Below are 22868 nucleotides of genomic sequence, written 5' to 3'. Positions count from 1 at the left end.
CAGCTGGTTGTAAATTCCATTTATATGGAAACAGGATCAACTCATTAGTCCCAGTTCTGCAAATATTTAAGTATGTGAGTAATACTCTGTGAGCAGCACCATTGGAAATACTACCACGAATAGTATAACTTACATAGCGTGACCATATTTTTTCAAATGCTTCAAGAAAGCTGAAATTACTTTGAATTAGTCATTCTTCCATTTTAAAGGTGAACCAGTAGCAGGAGCATTAGAATTTGTGTTTCACATTCGGTTTTATTTCAGCAGTAGTGTGTGTTTGTGGGCACATACATGGGCATGTAGATGTGCTGCAGACAAAGCATGAACAGTAGGAACACAGCTGGGTTTTAAATCAGCAGCTACATTGCTGCTTATGATCATAGGAGGTCTGCCACAATTTTGTTAGCATTTATGTTCCTTTGCAGTCAAAGGTATCACGAGCATGTGCTGAAATTGGAGAATACATACTCTTATTACTGCTGAGCTGGCCACCTCATAAGAAAAGCAGGTGTTCAGTCTGATCTGTCATTTGCTGGTATCTTCACATACGATTACTTTTTTTTTTTTTCTTCTTTTTTTTTTTTTTTTTTTTTTTTTTCCTAGTTGTCCGTACAGACAGCCTGAAAGGGAGAAGAGGTCGACTGCCTTCCAAACCAAAGAGCCCCTTACAGCAAGAGCCCTCTCAGCCCTCCCCACCTTCTCCTCCCCTCAGCATGATGAACGCCCTCGTACGAGCTTTAACTGACTCCACGCCCAGGGAGCTTGACTATTCAAGAGTAGGTCTCGTTTTTCTTTGCCTCTTTATTTTCCACAGAAAAATGGTTCATGAACTGCACTTGCTACTTACCAGCCAGTTGACTAAAATGGAATTAAATGTGAAATTTAGCAGGAATTTATCCAGCCAGACATGTCTTTTCAGGGTAGGTGGAGGATGAGGGGAAAGGAGATGCGGTAGAAATGAGTGTTAGTAACTCTTCATTGTGAAGATCTCACTCACAAAGTTATCTGCAGTGTATTCCATAGGTGAGGGAAAGCAAAAATGCTTGGAACACTCTCCTTGCAAAAGGCTGTGCCGAAACACTGGCAATTACAATACGTTCAATTTAATTTACCAGACTCAGGAGCAGTATGTGTATGTCCAGTGTCTTAATTTCCAAGTTTTGAAGGCTAAAATCTAATAGAACTTCCCTATGTGTTGCCCAAAGTCACACTGGATGGATAGGGCCATTTATATTGAAATCAAAAGGAATTTTGCCATTATTTAAAAGGGATCAGGGTCTGGCTTTGGATACCACAGCATGAATATTTCTTCAGTAAAATTCACACTTATAAACCAAACAATTTAAAGCCAAAATAAAAAAAAAATTATCTCAGCAAAACTTTACCACAGATTACATATTTTTGTAAACTTGTTCTTAAATGCATCATATTCACCATTTCAATATTCATGGAATATTTTGAAAGCATAAAAATTTCAATAGTTATTAAAGTATAGCATTGAAATGGCTTGTTGAATGAATTTTTAGGCAGGTTGATACAGGAAAAACAAAAATGACAACTAAAGAAAAACAAGATCAAATTCCTTCCCCTTGATGAAATATTATTAAATCTGAGACTATAAAAATACAGCTATACTCAGACAACATCTCCATTGGCCATTTATCAGTTGTTGCTGAGTAATGTTTAATACTAAAACATCTTTGATTGTAATTATATAAAAATTACATTATTCTATTTTAGACTATACTTACGTATATCATTTAGCAATTTTAAGCATAGTGTAACATCTTTTCTTCAAGCTAATCTGCAAGTATACAATCACATAATTTTCCAAACTATTATTAAGAATCCTAGCTGTTCATCGTCTGACAGGCTTTTAGAGGGAGAATGCATTAGCCATATTTACACATATTTTAACTTACCCAGAATGTCCCAGGGGGTCATTTTGCAAATACCAAGGTGTGTGACGAGCTGTGCTCTTTGACAGAAGTCTGCTGGGTTCCACAGAATTACAGCCATATAATAGCCCAGGCCATGAAAGCGATATATAACCTTATGTATTTATTTATTTATAGATATAAAGTTCTTTTGCGTTTCCAAAAAGAAATAATGAAAACTGTGTATTTTATGTGACTTTTTTTCTTTGTCCTGCAGTGATTATTTCTCTTTTCATGAAAACAGCCCACAGATCTAATTGTTGAACAATTCTATTGGACACTACAGGAAGCATATGATTGACAGTAAATTAATTTAGTCTTGGTAGATAGAAGATTAAGTATGACTGTCTGTAGGACATATTAATATATAATTTTTTCTTTACAATAAAATCAACAATACTTTGTTATGCTCATCAGTTCTGAAAAGACAAAAATATGCTAAAATACATCAGTAGATTCATATGCTTTTCATAAATCTTATACTTATTTTGAAAGATGAGGGAGATCAGAAACAAATGCTGTGTAAAAAATTGAAATTGACTAAATTAAATATGCTGCAAACATACTGCAATGCTAAAAAACCCCTTTGAATATTAACCCTGTATCCACAAGGATTAACTTTCAGCACATTCAGTTAGGCTGTGACCCTGTCAAGCACCACCAATGGTGACCTGGAAGCCTGACTTTGGAGTCAGTCCTAGCACTTTTGAAGACATGACCTTAATGTTGAGCATGTTTTTCATGTTTACAGCCATAATGTTTTGACCATGTTAAGAATACTGGTAATGGGTTTCAGAGAGGAACGTGTACCCCTTTTCTACAAAAAAAACCTACACACACACACACACAAAAAAAATACCCAACACAAAAAGCCCCAAAACAAAACTAAAAATAAATTGCATAAACAATAATTTTTAAACCAAAACAGATTGGAACTGGTTCTGTTCAGAATATGTCTGCTTTTCATTTCATCACTGTTTCTAACTTACCAGTCCACAGCAATGGTATATTTAGGCACTTGGTTTCAAAAATCAAATTCTAGGAAGAGAATTTGGTTTCTGAACTCCTTAAAGGCCAAGGACCTCAGTGTGGCCTCACACCTGTTTTACTGGTACAATTCCACGAGTTTACACTTCAAGTGAGATGGGACACAGACACTCTATCTTGGTATCTGAATTCATACAGAATAGCCATCAGCTTATATAGAAATGTTTCCTTTTTAGGGGGAGAGTGCAACACTTAGGTAGCAATCCTCCCCCTTCCCCAGCCACAAAATTAAGCAAATATCAGGACTTTTGGAAAAAAAAAACCCCAAGGATAGCTTCTCTTCTGTGCAAATATGTTATTGTTAGGCTTTTGCAGCTGTAGCAGGTGATGAAGGTCTGATGAAAGCAGGCAAAGGGTAGAGCTTGGTGGTGCTGTCAGGCTCCCCAGCGTCACACTTTGCGAATCTCTTTAAATATACCCTACAAGTTAATGCTGCCACATGTGCAGCCCCCTCCTTGAGTAACAGATGAATTTTGTTTAAGTCTCAAAGGAACTCTGAGCAAGGGAGTAAGGAGGATCTTTGGCTTTCTCCAGGTATGCCTCCAGTCTGCAGAGCAGGTTAAGAAACGCAGAGCGCAGCCCTTCCGCACTGTGTCCTTCTGACCAAGGGCAGGCTTATCAGATGTCTTGGCCAGAATTTAGGTCAAATAAAACCTCTTCTGGATGAAGTAGTTATAGAGAAACCCCATTCGTTTTGATGAATAAACCAGAACCATTACATATTTTTTTATGGTCACTTACATACTCATAAATCTGTTACAAGTAATTAATATTTTAGTTTAGCTATTCTTTACAAGTGCTGACTCTTTGTAGCAAGCAGTGATGTATTATAGCAGCTAAAAATTATACAAATCCATATAATTTTTGCCTTTCTTCTAAAATAATTTTCACAGGATAAACTATAACAACAAATAAAGTTTATAATTTTTTATATGCATTTAGTTTAATTAAGTGCCCCGTGTGGGGTGTACCGTACTCTAGCATTCACTGTTATGTGATGTACTGCAGCATTCAGCTTCGTTAGAAAATGTTAAACCTTAGCCCGACTTTTGCCAAAGGAATGTTTTATAAATACTGGGAACAAATTAATACCTGGCATAATTATGCTGACTTGTAATGAGTTATATTTAGAATGCACTGAGGGTAGTACCTTTTTTCTTTTCCTCTTCTATTCCTTCCTCTTCACTGCTCAAAGGATCTAGAATGTGTCTTGCTTTAACAGCACCTGTGGTGAGGCGGGAGTTTCCATCAGCCTGTTTGGTTTCCCCATGCAGAAAGGAGTGGTAGGTCAGCCTCTGTGCAGCAAAGCACTTTTCCTAGAGCCAAGATGCACACTGTCTTGGCTTGCTGGATAGCTTCTTTTTAAGAGGGTCTGGAACATGTAAGGTCTCTGAAAACACTTTTTCTACCCATTAATTTGCCCAGCCATCTTGCTGCAGTCCAGGGCCAGGAGTAGTGAGTTCGTGCTGCTTGAGCATCCTGATGAACATGTAAATGATGCAGCATATAGATTTTTTTACTGCTGCTTTGCATCCTCTCTGTATTCTTGTCTCTACCTGTTTCACTGTCACAGGATCCTTTGGACTAGCTGGGACAGAATATGTCTCCACATGAGGTTTATAAGAGTGATCACCTGCTTCTTTGCTAGCTGACAAAGGATGTGAGCGGGAGCTTACCATGAGAAACTCATGCAGATAATGTTGGGGAAGCAGAAGAGAGTCATTCAGGCTTAGCACCACTACCCCAGATACTGCCAGAGATTCCTATGGTTCTCCAGTCAATCAGCAATTCTTCACACTGTGTCCTTCATCCCATCCCTACAAACAACAGCTCCAACTGGGACATGCAAGCGGAGAGCAGGACATCTTGCTGCCCTCCTCTCTTTCCTGTGCAGAGGTGACTTCTGGGTGGCACTTAGCAACTTGGGCAGTATCTGCAGTGACACTGCTTTAATAAGGTTTTCCGAGGCTGCCAGCCCACTGTTACCAATAAGGAAAGAGATATGGGTCTTTCTGCTTCCACTCTGGTTTGGGGCACTCCTCAGGAAACCTTTAGTCCTACCTTTATGTGGAAAGCTGTTTCCATGAAAACAGATTTCATGGAAACACTTCTCTCAGCCATGGACGCTACCCCATCCTTTCCTTGACTGAGTCCCAGAAACAGAGTGGGAATGAAGTCTCTCCCAGAAATAACCCACCAGATGTCTGATAGTGAGGATGTTGCTACAATAAATCCCAAATTATTAAGTTGATGCTCAGAAAACCATCATCACTTTCCAAGCACAGAGTCAGACTAAGTCACGAAAGCTCCTGTTGTATTTTCTGCCAGGAGAGAGGGAGCAGTGTCGTGGGAGTGACAGGGATCCTCTGCTGGTGAGGAAGTCAGAGATAGCAGGGAGGGAGCTGTCAGAGGGTCACAGGGAAGCTGAGCAAGCTGAGCCTGTCGAATGGTTGTCTGGAAGAGTTATGGCCTCATAGGCAGGATAATAGGTTCTCCTGAACCTTAAATGCTTCTATTTGAAGGATAAGAGGTGATACAGGGCAGCTGTTTACTTTGAACCAATCCTGTATTCAAATGAAGCAATGCTGCATGTGTCAGATAAAACATGATTTATCTTACATGTCTCTATCACTGTCAGATAAAATGCAGTTTGAGAGGTTTGGGAATAAATCTGCATTTTGGACCTACCGAGACAAATTCATCAATGGGAAAAGGGTCTAATTGTATTTAGTTAAATAGTATTCCTCTTCTTTTTTGATGGGAATTATCCTACACACTGGCTTTCTGTTCCTGTTTACTAATAGGTACTTGTAAAATGTGATGTTATTGCCTAAGTTTGTAATTTTATAAATTTTAAATTATTCATATGCGTGTAGAAGTATTTTTACAATATACCTCTGAATAGCAGAATGCCTGTAGGTAGCTAAATAGGTAGATAGATGTAAACCTACTTATTATGCCTTTGACAATAATGCCAGCTTTGCCACAGAAAGAAATTATGTCGGGCAAGTAGTGCTGTATGTTTCACAGAATGCCCTTAAATGCATATAACGTTGCTTTCTGTGGCTTTCATTTTAGTACTGTTCCACTGATCAGGCTGCTGCAGGCACAGATGCAGAACATGTACAACAGTTCTATAATCTTCTGACTGCCTCCATTGACATAACTAGAGGCTGGGCAGAAAAAATCCCAGGATTTACTGACCTCCCAAAAGAAGATCAGACATTACTCATAGAATCAGCTTTTTTGGAGCTGTTTGTACTAAGACTCTCCATCAGGTAACAATTCTTTTCATTTCCTCTTAAGATGATGTGAAAAATCATCCATCTAAATATTTTTAAGGAATAAATATGGCACTGTCTTTGAACATTGTCAGTTGTACCAAAAAAACTATAAAACAGCAATGTCTGCATCCAAAGGATATGGGGTTTAATTTGTTTACACTGCAGAAAAAAAACCCAAAACAAAACTAAGAAAATTATTTTGAAAGAGCACGTAGTTCTCACTAAAGTGTTTCTTTTTATTTGATATTCCACCTCCTCTTCTCCTGTAGTAATCAGAATTGATCCTCATGTAATATGTGAGCAGGTTTGCTGCATACTCAACAGTACAACCTATAGAAAAGCACCTTCAATATGAAAGATTTTTCCTTTCTTCCCTTTTGCACGTGCATGTCTTTGTAGTCTGTTTTTTAAAGGGATGAAGAAGATTTAAAATCTCTTTTGGATTTTTTTTCTTCTTAATACCAAGTGATTTCATAAAATGAGATGCTATTTATCAGTCTGGAACCAGTTAAGACACTTTACCAAAAAAAAAAAAAAAACAAAAAAAACACCTCACAGAGAATGGGGAAATTCCAAACTGGTAATTTGAATTATGGTCTTGATTCTTTAGCTTGAAAATGACCCCTTCTTTCTCCAGTTTTTATTAGTTTTGTATTTCAAAATGCACTTAGTTACTATCCCTTTTGTTCAAACACACAGTATTTAATGTAAAATGTCTTCTCTGTTTATGCCTTTGGGCAGGACCAAAATTTTAACTAATTAGACAGTCTTCACCACATGCTACAGCTAACCTCAGGCTTATAACTCTACCAAGTAAGCAATCATAGAAGCTTGTTTGTTGTCCTTTGGCCCCAAGGGAGAAGCATATTGTCAAATGTGAATGCCCACATATGTCTTAGGATAATATGCCTTGGATTTTAAATGACAGACACTTCAATACCAGTTATGAATTTTGCTGTAATGTAGAAGATGCATTTATAATTTTCTCAATTATTTCTATTTGAGGTCTGATACTGCTGAGGATAAGTTTGTATTCTGCAATGGACTTGTGCTTCATAGACTTCAGTGCCTTCGAGGATTTGGGGAGTGGCTCGACTCTATTAAAGACTTTTCCTTAAACTTAAAGAGCCTTAACCTTGATATCCCAGCCTTAGCAAGTTTATCAGCTCTAACTATGGTTACAGGTAAGTGCCCCTTTGCTAATAAAAAGCTTCAGATTCTATTGCTTTGCTTTACTCTAGATGCAAACAACTTGAGTTAATTTAGCGATATTCAGGATAAAGTGAGTATAATTTTTAAGCATTGGAATGACCATTTTGAAATTGTGGACTAACATTAGGCTATTATTAATTAAAGTGAAATATGTTTCTTCACGGTTCCTTTGTTTTCTTGGAATAGTCTCTAAAAAAACCGATGCTTCCAAGCAAATTGTGTGGCTCCTACATAAGTGCTCAATATACTTGCTTAATTCCCAGAAAAACCTAATGAAATTATCAAGGGTAGGTCTTCTGTTTAGGAATACTAACAGCAAGGTAGCCTGAGAGCTGGAAGCTGTACAGCTGGTATTGTTCTTCTCTCCTCAAGACAGCTTGACCAGAGTGCTTCATTAGGGCAGCCAGGCTGCTCTTGGTAGCCAAGCTACTGTGTGTATCAATGTACTGCTTTTTTGAGAGAGAAAATTGTAGAACAGTAAGAAAAAAAAATTATCTTCTGCAGTTGTACAAAAAATTTTGGGTGTGCATGTGACCGTATCACCCCTTCTGCCTGCTAGGGCAAACAGCAGGAAACTAATGTCAGAATCTGCCAAATCTCACCAATAAATGCAAAATGAGGGAGCATAACCTCGTAAAGTGTAATTGTCTCAGTCCTGAAACAACAAAGCCCCTTGAAGTGCACACTGTATGCTTTGGGCTCCTTGCAATTAAGAAGCATGGCTGATGGCAGCAGGAAGGGCTGGGAGTAAGGGTGCCTGACAAGCAGAAGCCAGAGCATCAGTCAGCTCTGCAGAGAGCCTGGCACTCATTTCAGAGAAGCTGTGGTATAAAGGGGCAACTTTGTTGTCAGTGTGAAAGGGGGCTTCAGCGTGCCTTGAGCTGGATCTTCCCAGGGATGCTAAAAGCTCCACTGGGATGGATATTGATTTCATTCTGTATTTCAGGCATCCACCAGTTTGTGTGCAGTGGTCTCAACAATATCAGCTGCAGCCTTCATTGTAGCTAGGATGAGGTGGTGCCAGGGAAACAGTGAGATAAAACACTCAATGGCAAATATAAAAGCTAAAATTGACCACTTCATGGTGACATTTGTAGGGCCAAGATTTTGGCTTAAGAGTGTGTGTAGTACTCTTCCCTCCTGCATTGTGGTGAAGGGTTAGTGTATACATGTGACTCTTTGTTTCTTAAAAGTGTTTTCAATTTTTTGATTAATTTCTGTTCATTTCTTCTGCAGTTGGAAAGAGTGCTTTAGGGCCCAGATTCTAGTTTTTTGGATAAAACACTTAGGTCCAGAATAACCCATTGGAACTGCTTTGTACTGTATGAATTTTTTTTTCAGTGAGTGAGGTGTTACAGTGAAAAAGAGCATTAACAACTCTTTTTTTTTTTATTCCTACGTATAAAGATCTACTGACATGTTCATGCATACTTAAATACATGGGTCATAAATACATATTTATGTGTCTCTGTATATACATACCTATATGCATATATAACATATATATCTATGTGTTTGCACTTAACTATCTATAAATCAAGGGTAGGTGCTGTGCATGTCCATATGTATTTACACACAGGCATTTATGTTTACATATATGTAGCACACATTGTTGAATTAGATCATTTACTATCTATTAGATATGCTTTTAAAATTAGACACAGATAGCTTGTTCTTGATTACCTTCCTGAAGACTGAGAGGTCAATGAACTGGATCCCCAGCAAGCTGTCTTAAGTGAATGTAGAAAAAGCTACTGTAGAGGAAGAAAAGTTATTCTCCTTAAAAATCCATGCCTTTTTTTTAACATGGTAATTCTGCATTCAGTTAGACACTGTTTGCTTGCCTGTACATAAAGAGCCAAAGTTGTCCAGTGGCTGGTTCATTTCATCCCAAAATATTTTATAGAAAGAGCTTTTAATTGGTCATGCCCCACATCTCTTCCTTTCCTTGGTAATAACACTTGGCAATACAGTGCTGGACTTCCCAAAGTTTCTATATAAAGGGAAGTAACTGTTGCCTTTAAAAGGAGAGCAATTCTGTCTGTATATTCTTTTATTGCATGAGGCAATAAAAAGTAAATCTCTAATGATTCGCTCTTAAGGACAGAGTATGATTATATGTGATCTAAATTAGGTTGAAGTTCCTGTTTTTAGTAATCTATATCCACAGGTCAGATCTCCAAAGGTAGTTAGCTAATTTAGGGAGCCAGGCACACATAGTCACATGAAAATGGATGGTGTTGTATGATGATGAATGATACCAAAAAAAAAAAAAATGTAAGAGGAAATAAATTAATTATGATGCTACAGCACAAACCAGTGCTGGACAGAGTCTTTTGAGACTTTTTTAGTGGTAGTATATTGACATTTTATATTCAGCCTTGGTGTTTGCCTCTAGTATTGTATTCCATGAGAAATGGCTTCTTGTCTTCTCCCTGCAGCTTGAGTATGTCAAGCCCTTTGCTGGTTTCCAGCTAGTTCCACCCAAAGAGAAAAATTAATAAAAATAAATTTTGGAAATCTGAAGTCTGTTTAATGCTTTCAAGCAGAATTTCTGAGGCTTGACTTAGATTTAGGTAGGTGTTTTCAGTGCTCTTCCTAATCTCTGGAGAAGGTACTCTGCTGTTATGGACTGCTGGAGGCAATGGAGGGTTAGCAAAGCCTGGTTCAAGCCCTTTATATGAGTCAGAGCAAGAGAGAGTGACTTTTTCCAGGAACATAGGATATCCAACTAGTGAGTATCTCTGTCTTTTGTGTTGAGGGCATTTGAAATATTTCATGGGCTGCAAAATGGATGCTGTGTATGATGATTTGGGAACAAGCTGGTGCTCAAAGGGACACCCATGGCCCAGTCTCTGGTCTGATTGCAATAGGAAGTGATCTGACCATGAATCTCCTATGTTAGAGATGGAAATCCATGTCACTGGGCTACAAGATAGGAAGGAGCAGGAAACCTCAATTTTGTAAATCTAGTTGTTTGGTTTTATTAGCACTGCAAAATCATAACGCTGGCTTGAGCAAAATTTTCTTCCTTGTGACACAAATTGCTCCAGTTCTTATTTTGCTAGTCTGTTATTATATTGCAGTTTCTTATTTTGCTAGTCAGCCTCTCATTATTTAAGGGTTCAACCAAAGAAGAAGAAAAAGACAAAATCAAGTGTTCTATAATAGTGTTAGCTTGTTTTGATACAGTACAGCATCTTGGTAGCACCAAATTCAAGAATTGTGTTTCTGGGTAAAGAAAAATGCTCCTGGGAATAATGACAAGTTCTTGATTTCAGGAGTGATCTCCATGTCCCAAACAAAGATATGGTGTTAGAAAAGAAACCTTCTTGTATACTAGACATTGGCAGTATTGCTGAAGGAGAAAAGGGTTGGTTTGGTTTGTATTTTTGCATGTTCTCTCTCTGTTCTAGAAGCCTGGCAGGGAAAACTAACATCTCTGTCCCAGTGAAGGAAGAAGGAATGAAAGTACGAATTAGCATTAGAGACTTAAAGGCATTCCACTGTTCCCCGTGTCCCAAGATACTGAAGGATGTTCTCTCATTTTGGGATTTCAAATCATCTCCCCAGTAACATCTTCTCTAGTACTAATGCCCTTTAATTAACTCTGTTGACTTGTGTGGAGCTGCAAGGCTGCATGTCCTGTCTCAACCACAGCTGCAGGTCACAGCGTAGGCTGCATATAGGCATTTATAACCATTTGTTCTGTTTAGTAATTCTGAAGAGTACAACATGAGACCTAGTGAATAGCACAGTATACACTAATTTGCTGCTTGCTTTGAGTAAAACTAAAGGTATGCACAACATAGTATAAGCAGGAAAAGATTTTGTCATATTTTGCATTGTATAATCTATTATAAATCCATACATTTGTCCTTTTCCTGCTTATCATATGTTTCATGGGGATTTGCAGTATGTTGTATAGAAGGAAACATATCCTGTTGATTTCTGCTGAATTTTCCAGTCCTTTCAGGTAGCATGTCAGTTTGAAAGAGCACTCAGAATTAAAGAAGTGACGTCTGGTTTATTGTGGGTGGCTTGCAAATGGTTAACTTAAAACTCTGCAATGCCAAAACACATCTTTTTTTTCTCTAAGGTACTCCTTTAGGATCTTCCTCTCTCTGTCTCTCTTCTCTTTTTTTACTTCCTTCAGTTGGTTAAGAAGGGCTGGACACAACTTCCTCCAGAGCACATCAGCATCAGAAAGCATCAGAAAGAAGAAAGTAGTTAGGAAGCAACATGTGACACTCACCCCACATCCCCATGAAAGCAAGAACTGGGTTCAGTCCTGTTCTTTTTCTTTGGATCACTTACTCTGTTGGGATGTAGTGCCCAGTGAGTTAAAGTTCCAATATGGAAAGAAAACACTGGTCATCTTGGGACAAGTTCTGTCCTTAGTTCCACATGGATGATTTCTATCAGTTTAGTGTGTTGCATGGATCACAAGTGTTCCTGCAAAAGCACTCTAAGCTGGACTGGATAGTGTTGACCCCAGAATTAGAGAAAGCTTTGATGACCAAGTTTTGCAGAGTAGATCAGATACAGGCTCAGGCTACTCTTGAAAATGCTTCCTTAACTTTCCAGATGACCATTCGTAGTGCCTTGCTTTACATTTTTCTAACAGTGTCACAAGATAAAGGTTGAGAATGCAGACACCTCAAGGTCACTTTAGGGCATAATTTAGCCTCAAATTTCTGCCTTCTCTAAAACTGCTGGTCTTTTCTCTCTCTCTTTCTCTCATTGACTCTCTTTTCCTCTCTGCTTCTTCCTTTCTCTATCCACATCAAAATATTATTGTTTTGCCCACTTGACACTCTCAGTGGGATGCTGCTGAATACAGAAGATTCTAGCCCTCATTCAGCCAAGCTCTTTGGGCATATGTTTTACTTTAAGTGTGCTACAGACCAGCCCAGAGCCACTGTATATATTTGGCTTATTCACACTCTTAGTGTTTTGTTAGACTGGCACCAGAACACTGAAGAATATTGTAAGGTTTCAATTAATTACGAGTTTGTGTGTGTTTTCCTGCTGTTGGGCTTTCCATTCCAGTTTACAAACAAAATCTTTAGCACCATCAGGCATACCAAGAAATAGTAAAGAGTCCAGTCTGACTAAAGAGGGTCTGGCTGCTGCAATTCCTTTCTGAACAAGAATATGACCAACTTCTCTACAGAAGGGAGGCTCACTTACTCTTCAGCAGCAGCTATCCTTCAGTCCTGTTGCCAGGATCCTCTGGAGTGGGTGCTTCATGTGCTGGGTCTACATATGAGCAGGTGGCAGACTGGAGGAGTGTAGGAGAGTAAGTTATTAAAAAAAAACCCCAAAGAAACCTCCAGATTGCATTGTCTGGCTTCCCCCTGCCACTTTGCTGAGGGAAACACTGTCAGCATCAAAGTGAAGTACTCACTCCTCCTTCTCCCCTCCCACCCTTTTGCTGAGGCAAGAACTCTTTCTTCCTACATCAGTCAGTGGCTTCGGTGGTACATGGTGCTTTTTTTAAAGGAGGGAGCAAACTGTGATGTCCTATGTGGCCATTCAGCTTATCTGACTTCAGGTACCTTGCACAGCTGATGGAAAAATACTGGACATCTCCAGAAGATGATTTGTCCACTAAAAATCTGAACCATCTTCTAAAAATGCCCATCCTTCCACTGATGTTAGGAGGAGCTCTAGAAGTTTGTGCTCCTAGCTTGGACAGTCTTGCGAGGTGCCTAAAGGGTTAGGCAGGATAATTATGGGCCAGACTGCAACAGGAAGGGAGACTTGGATCTGCCAAGTTGCAATTTTGCTACCTTGTGCACAAGACAAGCAGAAAGCTGTAGACAACCAGAAGATGCATTTATTTGGGTTATAGAAAGGGAAGAGGATTATGAAGGGGGAAGAGAAAATCAGATAACTATTGAAACTGAGACAGTCAAGAGGCCTATTTTAAGTTTACAGCATAAATCTGTTGCATTTCTGACTGACTGACACCTCAGAATGAATTAAGGCTAAAACTGACCCACCCCAACATGGAGCTTAGAGCCCAAGGGTCTTTGAGATACTCAAGGATAAGAAAATTCCTCCCCAGGAGGGAGGAAATGTGTTTCTCATACAGGTAACCCTCAGTCTTCCTACCCCTGGCATAATCTATTCCATAGCAGAGATTAGGGAGAGAAGGTGTAGCACAGCTGGTGACAGTCTTTGCTGCTCTCTTCCTTTTTCCTATGAGCTTTTTGCTGATCAGCATAATTATAGCACAGAATCACAGTGAGATGCCTGGGGAAAGGAGAAAAGTGTAAAATAGTTGCTGTGTTCAGTTTGCCAGGATGAGCTGCTAAGTTTGCAGAGCTTTAGAGGCAAGACTTCTGATGAATCATTTTGACGGGCTTATGGCATCTTTGCTGTAAATCCCCGTTTCTCTTGCTAAAATCAATGGTATCCTAAAACATACAGCTGAGAAATCCTATTTTCACTTTACCCAGTGCCTTTTTAATTGCCATTATAAGAAAGCGTGGATACAATAATATTTACACACCTCCTCAATCTGTTAGAGAAAATCTATTGGTTTTGACTAGCTGTCCTTCTGGGGACAAATCTGGGCCTTATCATGCCCAGGTGGATGAGAACATCCCATGGAAGACAACAAATGATTAGAGGCCATTGGCACCAGTGCACACACTGCCCAGAGGTGCCTTGTGCTGCTGCCTTTATGTCAAGGGAGAACTAATGTGGGTCTTCTTTTGCCCAAGTAGGACAGGTGGTGTGGAAAATGTGTTTCCTACTGTTTGTACCCTATTAAATTAAAATTTATGAGTAAGTTAGACCCAAGACTCCTTGAGTCTATGGAAGCAAGGAGCTGTTTTTTACACTAGTACATCCCCCAGTTACTAACTGGACACTAACACCGGAGACTGCAGCCTGAGTGCATGTTGTGCCCTTTATTAGTGGAAGGGCTTCCACATAGATGGCTTTGACTTTCTATGGGTCCACAAGGGATGCCTTAGGGACTGGAGACTGAGAACACCTTTTCTTGCATGAGGCAGTTCCAGTCATGAGGAATTACCTTTGTAAATATTTGCAAGTAGCAGAGGCCATTGTGTGGCAATTCGTGCAGGTGAGGACAGCCTGGTTTTCAGATATTGCTTCAATGTAGCACCAGAAAGCAACTTAAGAATGAAATGTCTCTTAATTCTGAATTTCCCTGATTTTGTTATTTAAAGCAAGGCTACTCATTTTATAATCTTTGCATGGGTTGTATTTTTTATCTGTACATTTCGTGGCTAGCCACCCAAGATATAATTTGTTCATGAAACCTTCTGAACTTGTCTGTGTGAGACAAAGGCTGTTTAATTCTGTCTGGAAATGGTAGCAACTTTGCTGTGTGCTCCAGAGGCAGAGATAATTTTCCGTATCCTGCAACAACGTATACACCTTCTAAGGCATTGGTTTAAAAATGTGTTCTCCTAATTTGCAGCCAGTTTTTAGACACATTCTAGTATTTCAGCTCCCTAGATCTATAAAGATATCTTCACTTACACAATGAGGAAACAATCTCAAAACAGATTAAAAAATGAGAACTCTTCAAGGACGGCAAGATTAATTTAATATCCTGCAGATTCTCTCAGTGGGCTGGTGGTAAAAAAAACCAACACCCTACAGCTTTTCAAATCTGTATAAAATATTTATCTGCCGAGAGTTTTAATGGCAGAATCTGCCTAAGTATTTACTCTCAGTGACCTGTATAGTTAAGGCTTATATAATTACACTGTACACCACTTACTGGAAAAGCTTTAAATATTCATTAACTCCTCGTGTTTTAATGTAAACAAAGCCCTTAAAATACCTAGGGTTTTTAATTCCTGCAAGGTAAAAAGATGTCTGAAGCAGATGTTACTGCTTGGGTGAGTGTTGTTCTGAAGCAACAGGGCAGATTGATGGCACTTAAATGAGAGCACAGTAGCTTCTGGCCAGAGATGTACACACGTCTCTGCATCTCTCATTCTGATCCCAAGCTCTTGTTCTTCAGGAACTAGCTCTGCCTAAGCCAACAAAGTTGAAAAAAGTGTAAAATGGGGGAACATCAGTGGAAAATCAGACCTTTATATTTCTGACTGACTCCACTGAATCCCATCTGTTTTATTGGTTTCTCAAGAACATCTGGCCAAAACCAGGCAGTAAGGGGAGGCAACGAGGAGTTTATATACACATGCCTGGGCAAGGCACCACTGCACCTTGTGCAGGCATCACACCTGCTCTTGGCAGGAAAGAAAACTGTACTCTTTTCACTGTTTGTTAGGGGATGGACAGAGAAAGTGTGTTTCATGCTCCTCCTGGAGTGGAGGAACAAGACTTGAGGGCAGTGGGCACCATATGGCTGCTGGGGATAGGGGAGCAGATCAGGGAAGGCAGACAACTTCAAATGCATCAGATATGGGTCTGCTACAATTAGTCACTCTCATCTGGTGCTGTCACTGTTTTTATATGTCTAGCTGGTTAAAATTCATTTAACCTGTGTTCTCCTAGACTGCTCTATCCAGTATTATTCTATTTCATCTGTAAATTATTATGACTTTGCTGTTAAGGACATTCTTTCTTACCTCTAAATTTCAAAGTCACAGGCAAATCAAAAAAATCACAATTTTTTTTTCTGAAATATTATATGAATTTAACCACTAAATCTTAATAGTAAAGAGCTGAAAAGTAGCTTTCCCTATCTATCAGTAAAGAGCTTTTAATGAATCATAAGTCTGATTCATTTGACTTATGCTCAAGAACTGTCAGTGCATTTAACATGGTTGTAGCATCTAAAAAGACTATTCTAAGGGGGACAAACCCCCTTCCTTTTAGGAACGCTGAGGTTTTGGTGATGGATAACGCAGCTGCCTTCTCATTTTAGGCATTGCTCAGTCAAAACAAAGTAGTTAACTTCCAGGCTCCTTTTCTCTTAGACCTTTTAAAGATGAATAAACTAAAAAGCAGCAGCTGATCAAAATAACAAAGGGTGGTAAGGTGCCTTTAGCTTCTTACAAGAGTGTCTGCAAATTCCTGGTGGAATTCTAGGCTTGGCGCTGATGGAGCTGGCTAAGGATATCGATCTCCACTTGAATTCACTGAATAAATAATGGTTGCCATAGTTATTGAGCATTCACGACTGGTGGGGAAGCACGGAAATCTCCAAAACACCTCCTGTGATAGTTTTGCTGGAAAATCACCCAATTAATTCTGTCTCATATCATGAAAATTATGCGAGATAAGCAGGATGCTTGGACTCCTTGTACTAGAATTGTAATCGTAATTGAGCATTTCTGCTGCCTGTGTTAGCAGCCAAAAAGGGTGCTTGCCATCTCTTATTTTGTGTGGCAGAAAGGTTAACTGTCATTGTATAACCCAAACTGTTCTGAGAAATCTTGCACTTTCAAAGCATTTTCTGCTTTGAATACCAGAATATGGGCTTGGATTACACCGGGGGAAACAAGTCCTCTCAATTTGTGGCGGGCATGCTGAGATGATGGCTTTTTCTTCCTCTTTGCAGAACGACATGGATTAAAAGAACCAAAGAAAGTGGAAGAGCTATGCAACAAGATCACAAGCAGTTTGAAAGATCACTTAACTTTCAGTTGCCAAAACAAAGGACAACCACTTGAGTCTGCAGAGCCGAAGGTACTGGGTGTTCTGGCTGACTTGCGTTCTCTCTGCACACTGGGACTGCAGCGCATCTTTTACCTGAAACTGGAAGATTTGGTGCCAGCCCCTTCCATTATTGACAGGCTGTTTCTGGACACCTTACCCTTCTGAGTCGAACCACCCTCCTGAAAGGCAAATGCCCACCAGAGCAGGCAAATGGATCGTGACTTACAGCTTACATTTCTGTCCTCACGTAACAGAAAAGCAGCTCCAGGTCTAAAAAGAGGTCTTTTTCTGGCGCTTTGTCCTTACAACCTGAGGCCTGAAACTTAACTGGCTTACTGGTTTGGGGTTGTGTTCTTCGTTTTCTTTTTTTGTGTGATTTGGGTTTTTTAAATGGCTAATATGGCACTTTTGGACAATGCTATCCCAGCAGCAGTTAAGGGTTAACATGACTGTTTTAAATCTGTTGTTTAGCACCTCATGGTGTATGAGGAATAAAATTGTAGAAGCTGTGTTTAAAAACGAGAACAGCAAATAGTTGTTTGCCAGGGTAGTATGTGTTTTGTGAGGATACCTTTAGCATACTTCCTGCATCAAGGGCACATACATCAGCACAATCGAAACAAAAATTTCACTTTTTTAGAAAGTACATTCAATTGAACATTTCATACAAATCGAATATAGCAAAATGACAATGGCTGTTAGCTCCCATGTTCAAGTGCAATTTTTTAAAGTGCTGTCTTACTAAGTCTCGTTTATTAACTAATTTATTTTACTATGGAAACAAGCGGAAGAAATCAAGTGAGAGAATTACATGCACTAACTTACCTGACCGAGTTTTCCAAACTTGATTCCACGTAGCGTGACTTATTGACAAATGTATGTGGAAGACACAGGAGCAACTGTGGCTCAGTTGTTCCTTAGCTAAGGAAATCTGACTAAGTAGTGGTTGGAGCATACAGGGTCAGCATCAGGGATAGTTCAGGTCTAGACTTTTAACATAAGCAACTAGTTAGTAAACAGACAGGTGGTTTTCAAGAACAAGCAAGTCTTGTAAAATAGTATGAATGTAAGTGCTAGGAAGGATATAGTGGGCTGCGTTTAAACATTCCGTGTTCGTACTCCTTTTTGTATGTTTATACTGTTGATGCCATATTAATATGAAATAATTTGTTGCATAGTGTCTTTATTTGTATAAATGTTTGTATGCATGGTATATTGTAATGGCTTTGCCTGTATTTATTGCAATGACTGCCAGCTCATGGGAGCCCTGTGACACATGATAACGAAATGGGGTGTTCACACTGACTCAGATACACCAGTTGGAAAACTATATACATATATATAATGTGTATATATATATGTATATACCTATATTCGTGTGCGTGTGTGTGCGCGTGTCTTTTTATTAACCATTTGTATATAAAATATCTGTCAAATCACAAGCAGAGTTATTTTACAGTTTATTTGCAGTGACTTCTAAGGCAGTACTGTTTAGCACTTTGATATTAAAATCTTGCTCATGTTTTGCTAAATTCAAATAATATTTAAAAAGTTTAGTTCTACAGAAGTTTATATGCACTGTATTAAGTCAAAATTTTGTTGGTCATTTTGCTAAGGAAATTTTTGAATGTCAACCTGATGTCACTGTATCTTTTGTTAGCTTTAAACATTCTAGCTTTTGTCTTTTTTTAAACTATGCTGTTTATATGGAAATTAAATTATACAATCAAACAGATGCCAAATGAATTGCCTAATTGCTGCAAAGGATAACCCAGATATCGAGTCACTGTATGGTTTTCAAATAGTAATCTGGTATTTTATCACTTACTATGTTTGGATGTGCTTTTATGAAAAAATTATTCTTATATCAAGATTTATAGTAGTGTCAATAGGGAAACAGACTTCTAATCACTATAGTTAATATTTCCGGTTTACCTGCAGATAATATTTGGAAAAGTATTGCTTTTTGTATTGACTTCTAAGCTTATGTGCAAACATAATAGCATAATTAAATATCAGAGAAGCTAATGTTTCTTGTAGGTTGCTGTAACAAGCCTGACCAGCAAGACAAATATATTTTGACTGAATTTCCTTTTGTATATACTAGATATATATATATATACATATATATATATACACACACACTCACACACATGTGCGCATACAAAACCACATAGACACAAAATCCAGAAGTAGGTTTCCTTTTGTCTCCTTGTGTAAGACACAAGGTCCCTTGAGAAATGACTTTTATCTAGGGACAGGTCCTGCCAGGTGCTGAGCACCAGCCAGATGAGGGCTTACAGACACCTCTTGCAAGTGGGCCCTCGCAAAGGCTTCAGGCGAATCAGCATAGTACAGTAAAATTGCTTTTTGGTTGAGCAAGGTTTATTTATTAAGTTGGATGTGAGTGGGAGGTAGCAGGTCCAGAGCCCTGTGTGAGATTTCGTGTAGCCGGTGTCCTCCAGTCTTCCATAGATAGTCTTAACTGTGATACTCTCCCAAATCCCATCAGCTGTGGAATTGTCCTTCATGTCCACTTCAGATTCATCCTAGAGTACAACCAGTGACAGGTCACAGTGGTAAAAGAAAGAGTTAACTCAGAATAAATCTACTACTTTCCTTAGAGCTCTCTCAGTGGGAACATGCCTTTGTCCAGGCAGAATTCAGGAATATATCAGGTGTTAAGGGAGAGTGCCTTGCTTTTATTTCAGACAACAGTGTTTCAAGAGATTCTTCACTCGCTGACCGCATTTTTTTTTTTTTTTTTTTTTTTTTTTTTTTTTTTTTTTTTTGTGGTGTTAACCTGTGGGTTGAAAGAAATGCTCTTGTACATATACAATGTAAATTAAAATTATTAAATTGAATAACATTTTTTTCAGAGGCCCCATGTGTGTTGAATAAGTATGCTTAATTCTGTTAAAATCTGATGTGAATTTTTTATCATCTATAAAACATTTAAAAAATTGTCTGCTCAAGTCTTAAAAGTGGAAAAATTGGTGAAGCATGCTTAAGAACACTGGCAATTTAATGGCTAGTCTTTTGATTAAAATAGCTTTTACATAAATACAATAAAACCTGCAGTTTCTGGCTATGCAATCTCAATTTGATATTGAGAGCTGCACCACGGCTGCCCCAGAGGCTGAACTATACACGGACCAGAGCAAAGAGACCACCTGCCCCTCCCTGAACTTCTCCTTTATGCCAGGAAGAGATTGCAGTTAACTCACAGATGGAAATGGCCACAAGGGAGGCAAGGGCTGACTAGAGGGCTCATGGTCTCATAGCACCTATGTTTGGATAGAAAGAGGACAGAGCTCTGACCACATTTTCATCCGCTTTGTGTCAGTAAATCCTGGAAAGACATCGCCCCAGCAGGTGCCTGCAGCATTTTCTTTAAATGTGCATCCAGTTCTTTTCCTTACCAGGCTTTTTGATTTGCAGGAGGCATCGTTTATCCCCTGCTAGACAAAACTGTTTGGCTACAAAGGCATTTCCTACAAGTGCAGTTTGGAGAGGCATCTGCCACTGTTCGGGTGTTGCCATAAGTACCGGTGGCTCCGGCACCTCCAGGAGAGCTGATCTGCAGGAACTGCTCAGCTGGAGCTTGTATCAAATGATGTGCTGTGATGGCCTGCAGGATCAGTAGTTCCTTCTTCAGAAATGTGGCAAAATAAAGGGTTACTCAAACTCTTCCCAATTATTTGTTGCTTTTTTTTTTTTTTTTTTTCCTGTGACTTATTTTAAAAATTAAACTAAAAATCTTAAAGTCCTTTATAATAATGGCAATGCATAGTAGTCCCCTGTTAGGCAAAACACACAGATCTTGTGACCAATCTTCACCAGCATCTGAATTTTCACCCTACAACACCAAGCTTATACTCACTACACCTGCAATTATCTCAATTTTTAATTACCTCAGGGTCCATAAGTTGTGTCCTTAGTCATGGGGACAGAACTGTGTCTTGATCTGGACCACTTGCACTCGTGTCCTTATGTGTGCCTGGCGTGCATTCCTAAACCATGTTGTTGGCAGAGCCCTTGGATGTGGTGCCCCATGACTGGCTCTGGAAGGGAAGGGTTGGGTTGAGGCAGGAATATGGTGGAGGGTTCCTCCAGTAGACACCATCTTTGGACAGGTAGCTGGCATCAAGGCACCCCAAAACAAGCAACTTTAGTTTGAGGTGAGTCAAATGTCTTTTTATGGCTTTCCTACCTTCTCACATTCAGGTGCAGTTGTCCAGTGTACAAAGATAAAATTATATTGCAGAGAGGAGAGAGAGAGAAAGGTTTGGCTGCATAAAATTAAGCATGGCTCTGGCAAAAATTGGTAACACCCTCTGTGGAGACCACAAAACTTGTCTTTTGATTAATTATTTGTATTATAGCAACACCTAGAGGCCACAAAAGAGAGCAGGACCCCATTGTGCTAGTTACCCTAAATAGCACCTCCAATACCCACCCAGGAGAAAGTCCAGTCCAAATAGACAAAAGAAAAAGTAAGAGGAGCAACACAGGAAAAAAAGGAGTAGAGTGCCATGCCCAAGGGCATATAGCATTTCAGCCACAGAGCTGGGAATAAAATCTTTTGTTTATTGAGCTAGTGCCCAGTGAATGCTCTCATTTTGTTTTCCTTTCCTTTCCCTGGGCAATTTATGCTGCTACTATATAAAATTTTATGCAAACACAGTAAAAGCGTCGAAAAATTCAAAATAACCCATGAATTCAAACTGATCTCATTTACCCTGTGTATGCAAGTCATCCACAAGACTGTGCAGAATCCACATGTTTGGAACTAAGCTGTGGTAGAAACTAGGTAGTATTTTAAAAAGCAATATTTAGCTGTTCTTTATTGAATTAATGAAAGCGACCATTAGGAATATATAAGATATAGATTAAACGCTAATTATGACGGGATAAAAAAGATTAACTTTTAAAAATACAAAACTATTGATGAAGTAATTGCCTTAATGTGGTGTCAATTAATCAAATTCTTGGCAGCAGGAGATATATTTGAGAACTGCATTCCTGACTTTGATTCATGAGAATTACCAACACAGTGAGTCGCCAAGTAAAAGAAAAGGAAGCTCACTTACCATATGGAAAAACTTTATTAGCACTTTTTCTCCTGTTCTGCCTTTTAACCCTAGGCACCTTTTACTTTGATATTCATAAAATGGAATGGTCTGGCTGCATTTGATTACAGAAGAGGTTTGAATACATCAAAATTGTGAAATGTCTGTGTAAGTCAGACAGATCAAGATTTGGATCTAAGCTCACAAAAGCAAGGTTTTTCTTAAAATAAAAAGGGTGTAATTGCAGCTGTAGTTATATATTATGAATATTGCAAGGTATTTATGTGCAAATGGTGGAACTCCTTTAATGTCAAGTACAAGATTCTGAAGTCACGCAGAAGAGACCATGGGGAAAAAAAGCCTTTTTTTTCCTCATTGTTCAATATTTTCAAATAATCATTTAGATTGGAATAGACCTTTAAGATCATAGAGTCCAACTGTTAACCTGGCATACTGCCAAGTCAATCACCAAAACATATCCCAAAGCCCTACATCTATGAGTCTTTTAAATACCTCCAGGGATTGTGACTCCACCACTTCCCCAGGCAACCTGATAATCTTTTCAGTGGAGGAATTTTTTGCTAATATCCAATCTAAACCTTCACTGGCACAACTTGAGGCTGTTTACTTGGGACAAGTGGTTTCCAAAGTGGGATGAATGCAGCCCAGGGGTTCTGTAAGATAATCCATTGCAGCACAGG

At 39.0% G+C, this 22868-nt stretch overlaps 1 protein-coding gene across 3 annotated transcripts in view; it reads left to right on the top strand.

Annotated features, from left to right (window-relative positions):
- NR4A3 (nuclear receptor subfamily 4 group A member 3) overlaps nt 1–19250 on the top strand; it is a 29015-nt gene extending 9765 nt beyond the window's left edge. For all 3 annotated transcript variants that reach the window (XM_071736971.1, XM_071736973.1, XM_071736974.1), the window contains 4 exons: nt 604–776; nt 6063–6262; nt 7274–7452; nt 16998–19250. In XM_071736971.1, coding sequence (XP_071593072.1) covers nt 604–776; nt 6063–6262; nt 7274–7452; nt 16998–17260 — 815 coding nt within the window. In that variant the 3' untranslated portion in view covers nt 17261–19250. The remainder of the gene's footprint in view (nt 1–603; nt 777–6062; nt 6263–7273; nt 7453–16997) is intronic.
- The last annotated feature ends 3618 nt before the right edge of the window (nt 19251–22868 follow it).

This window comes from Heliangelus exortis, chromosome 2 (assembly GCF_036169615.1).
Source record: "Heliangelus exortis chromosome 2, bHelExo1.hap1, whole genome shotgun sequence".
Classification (NCBI taxonomy): domain Eukaryota; kingdom Metazoa; phylum Chordata; class Aves; order Apodiformes; family Trochilidae; genus Heliangelus; species Heliangelus exortis.
This window is presented reverse-complemented; position numbering and strand designations above follow the sequence as displayed.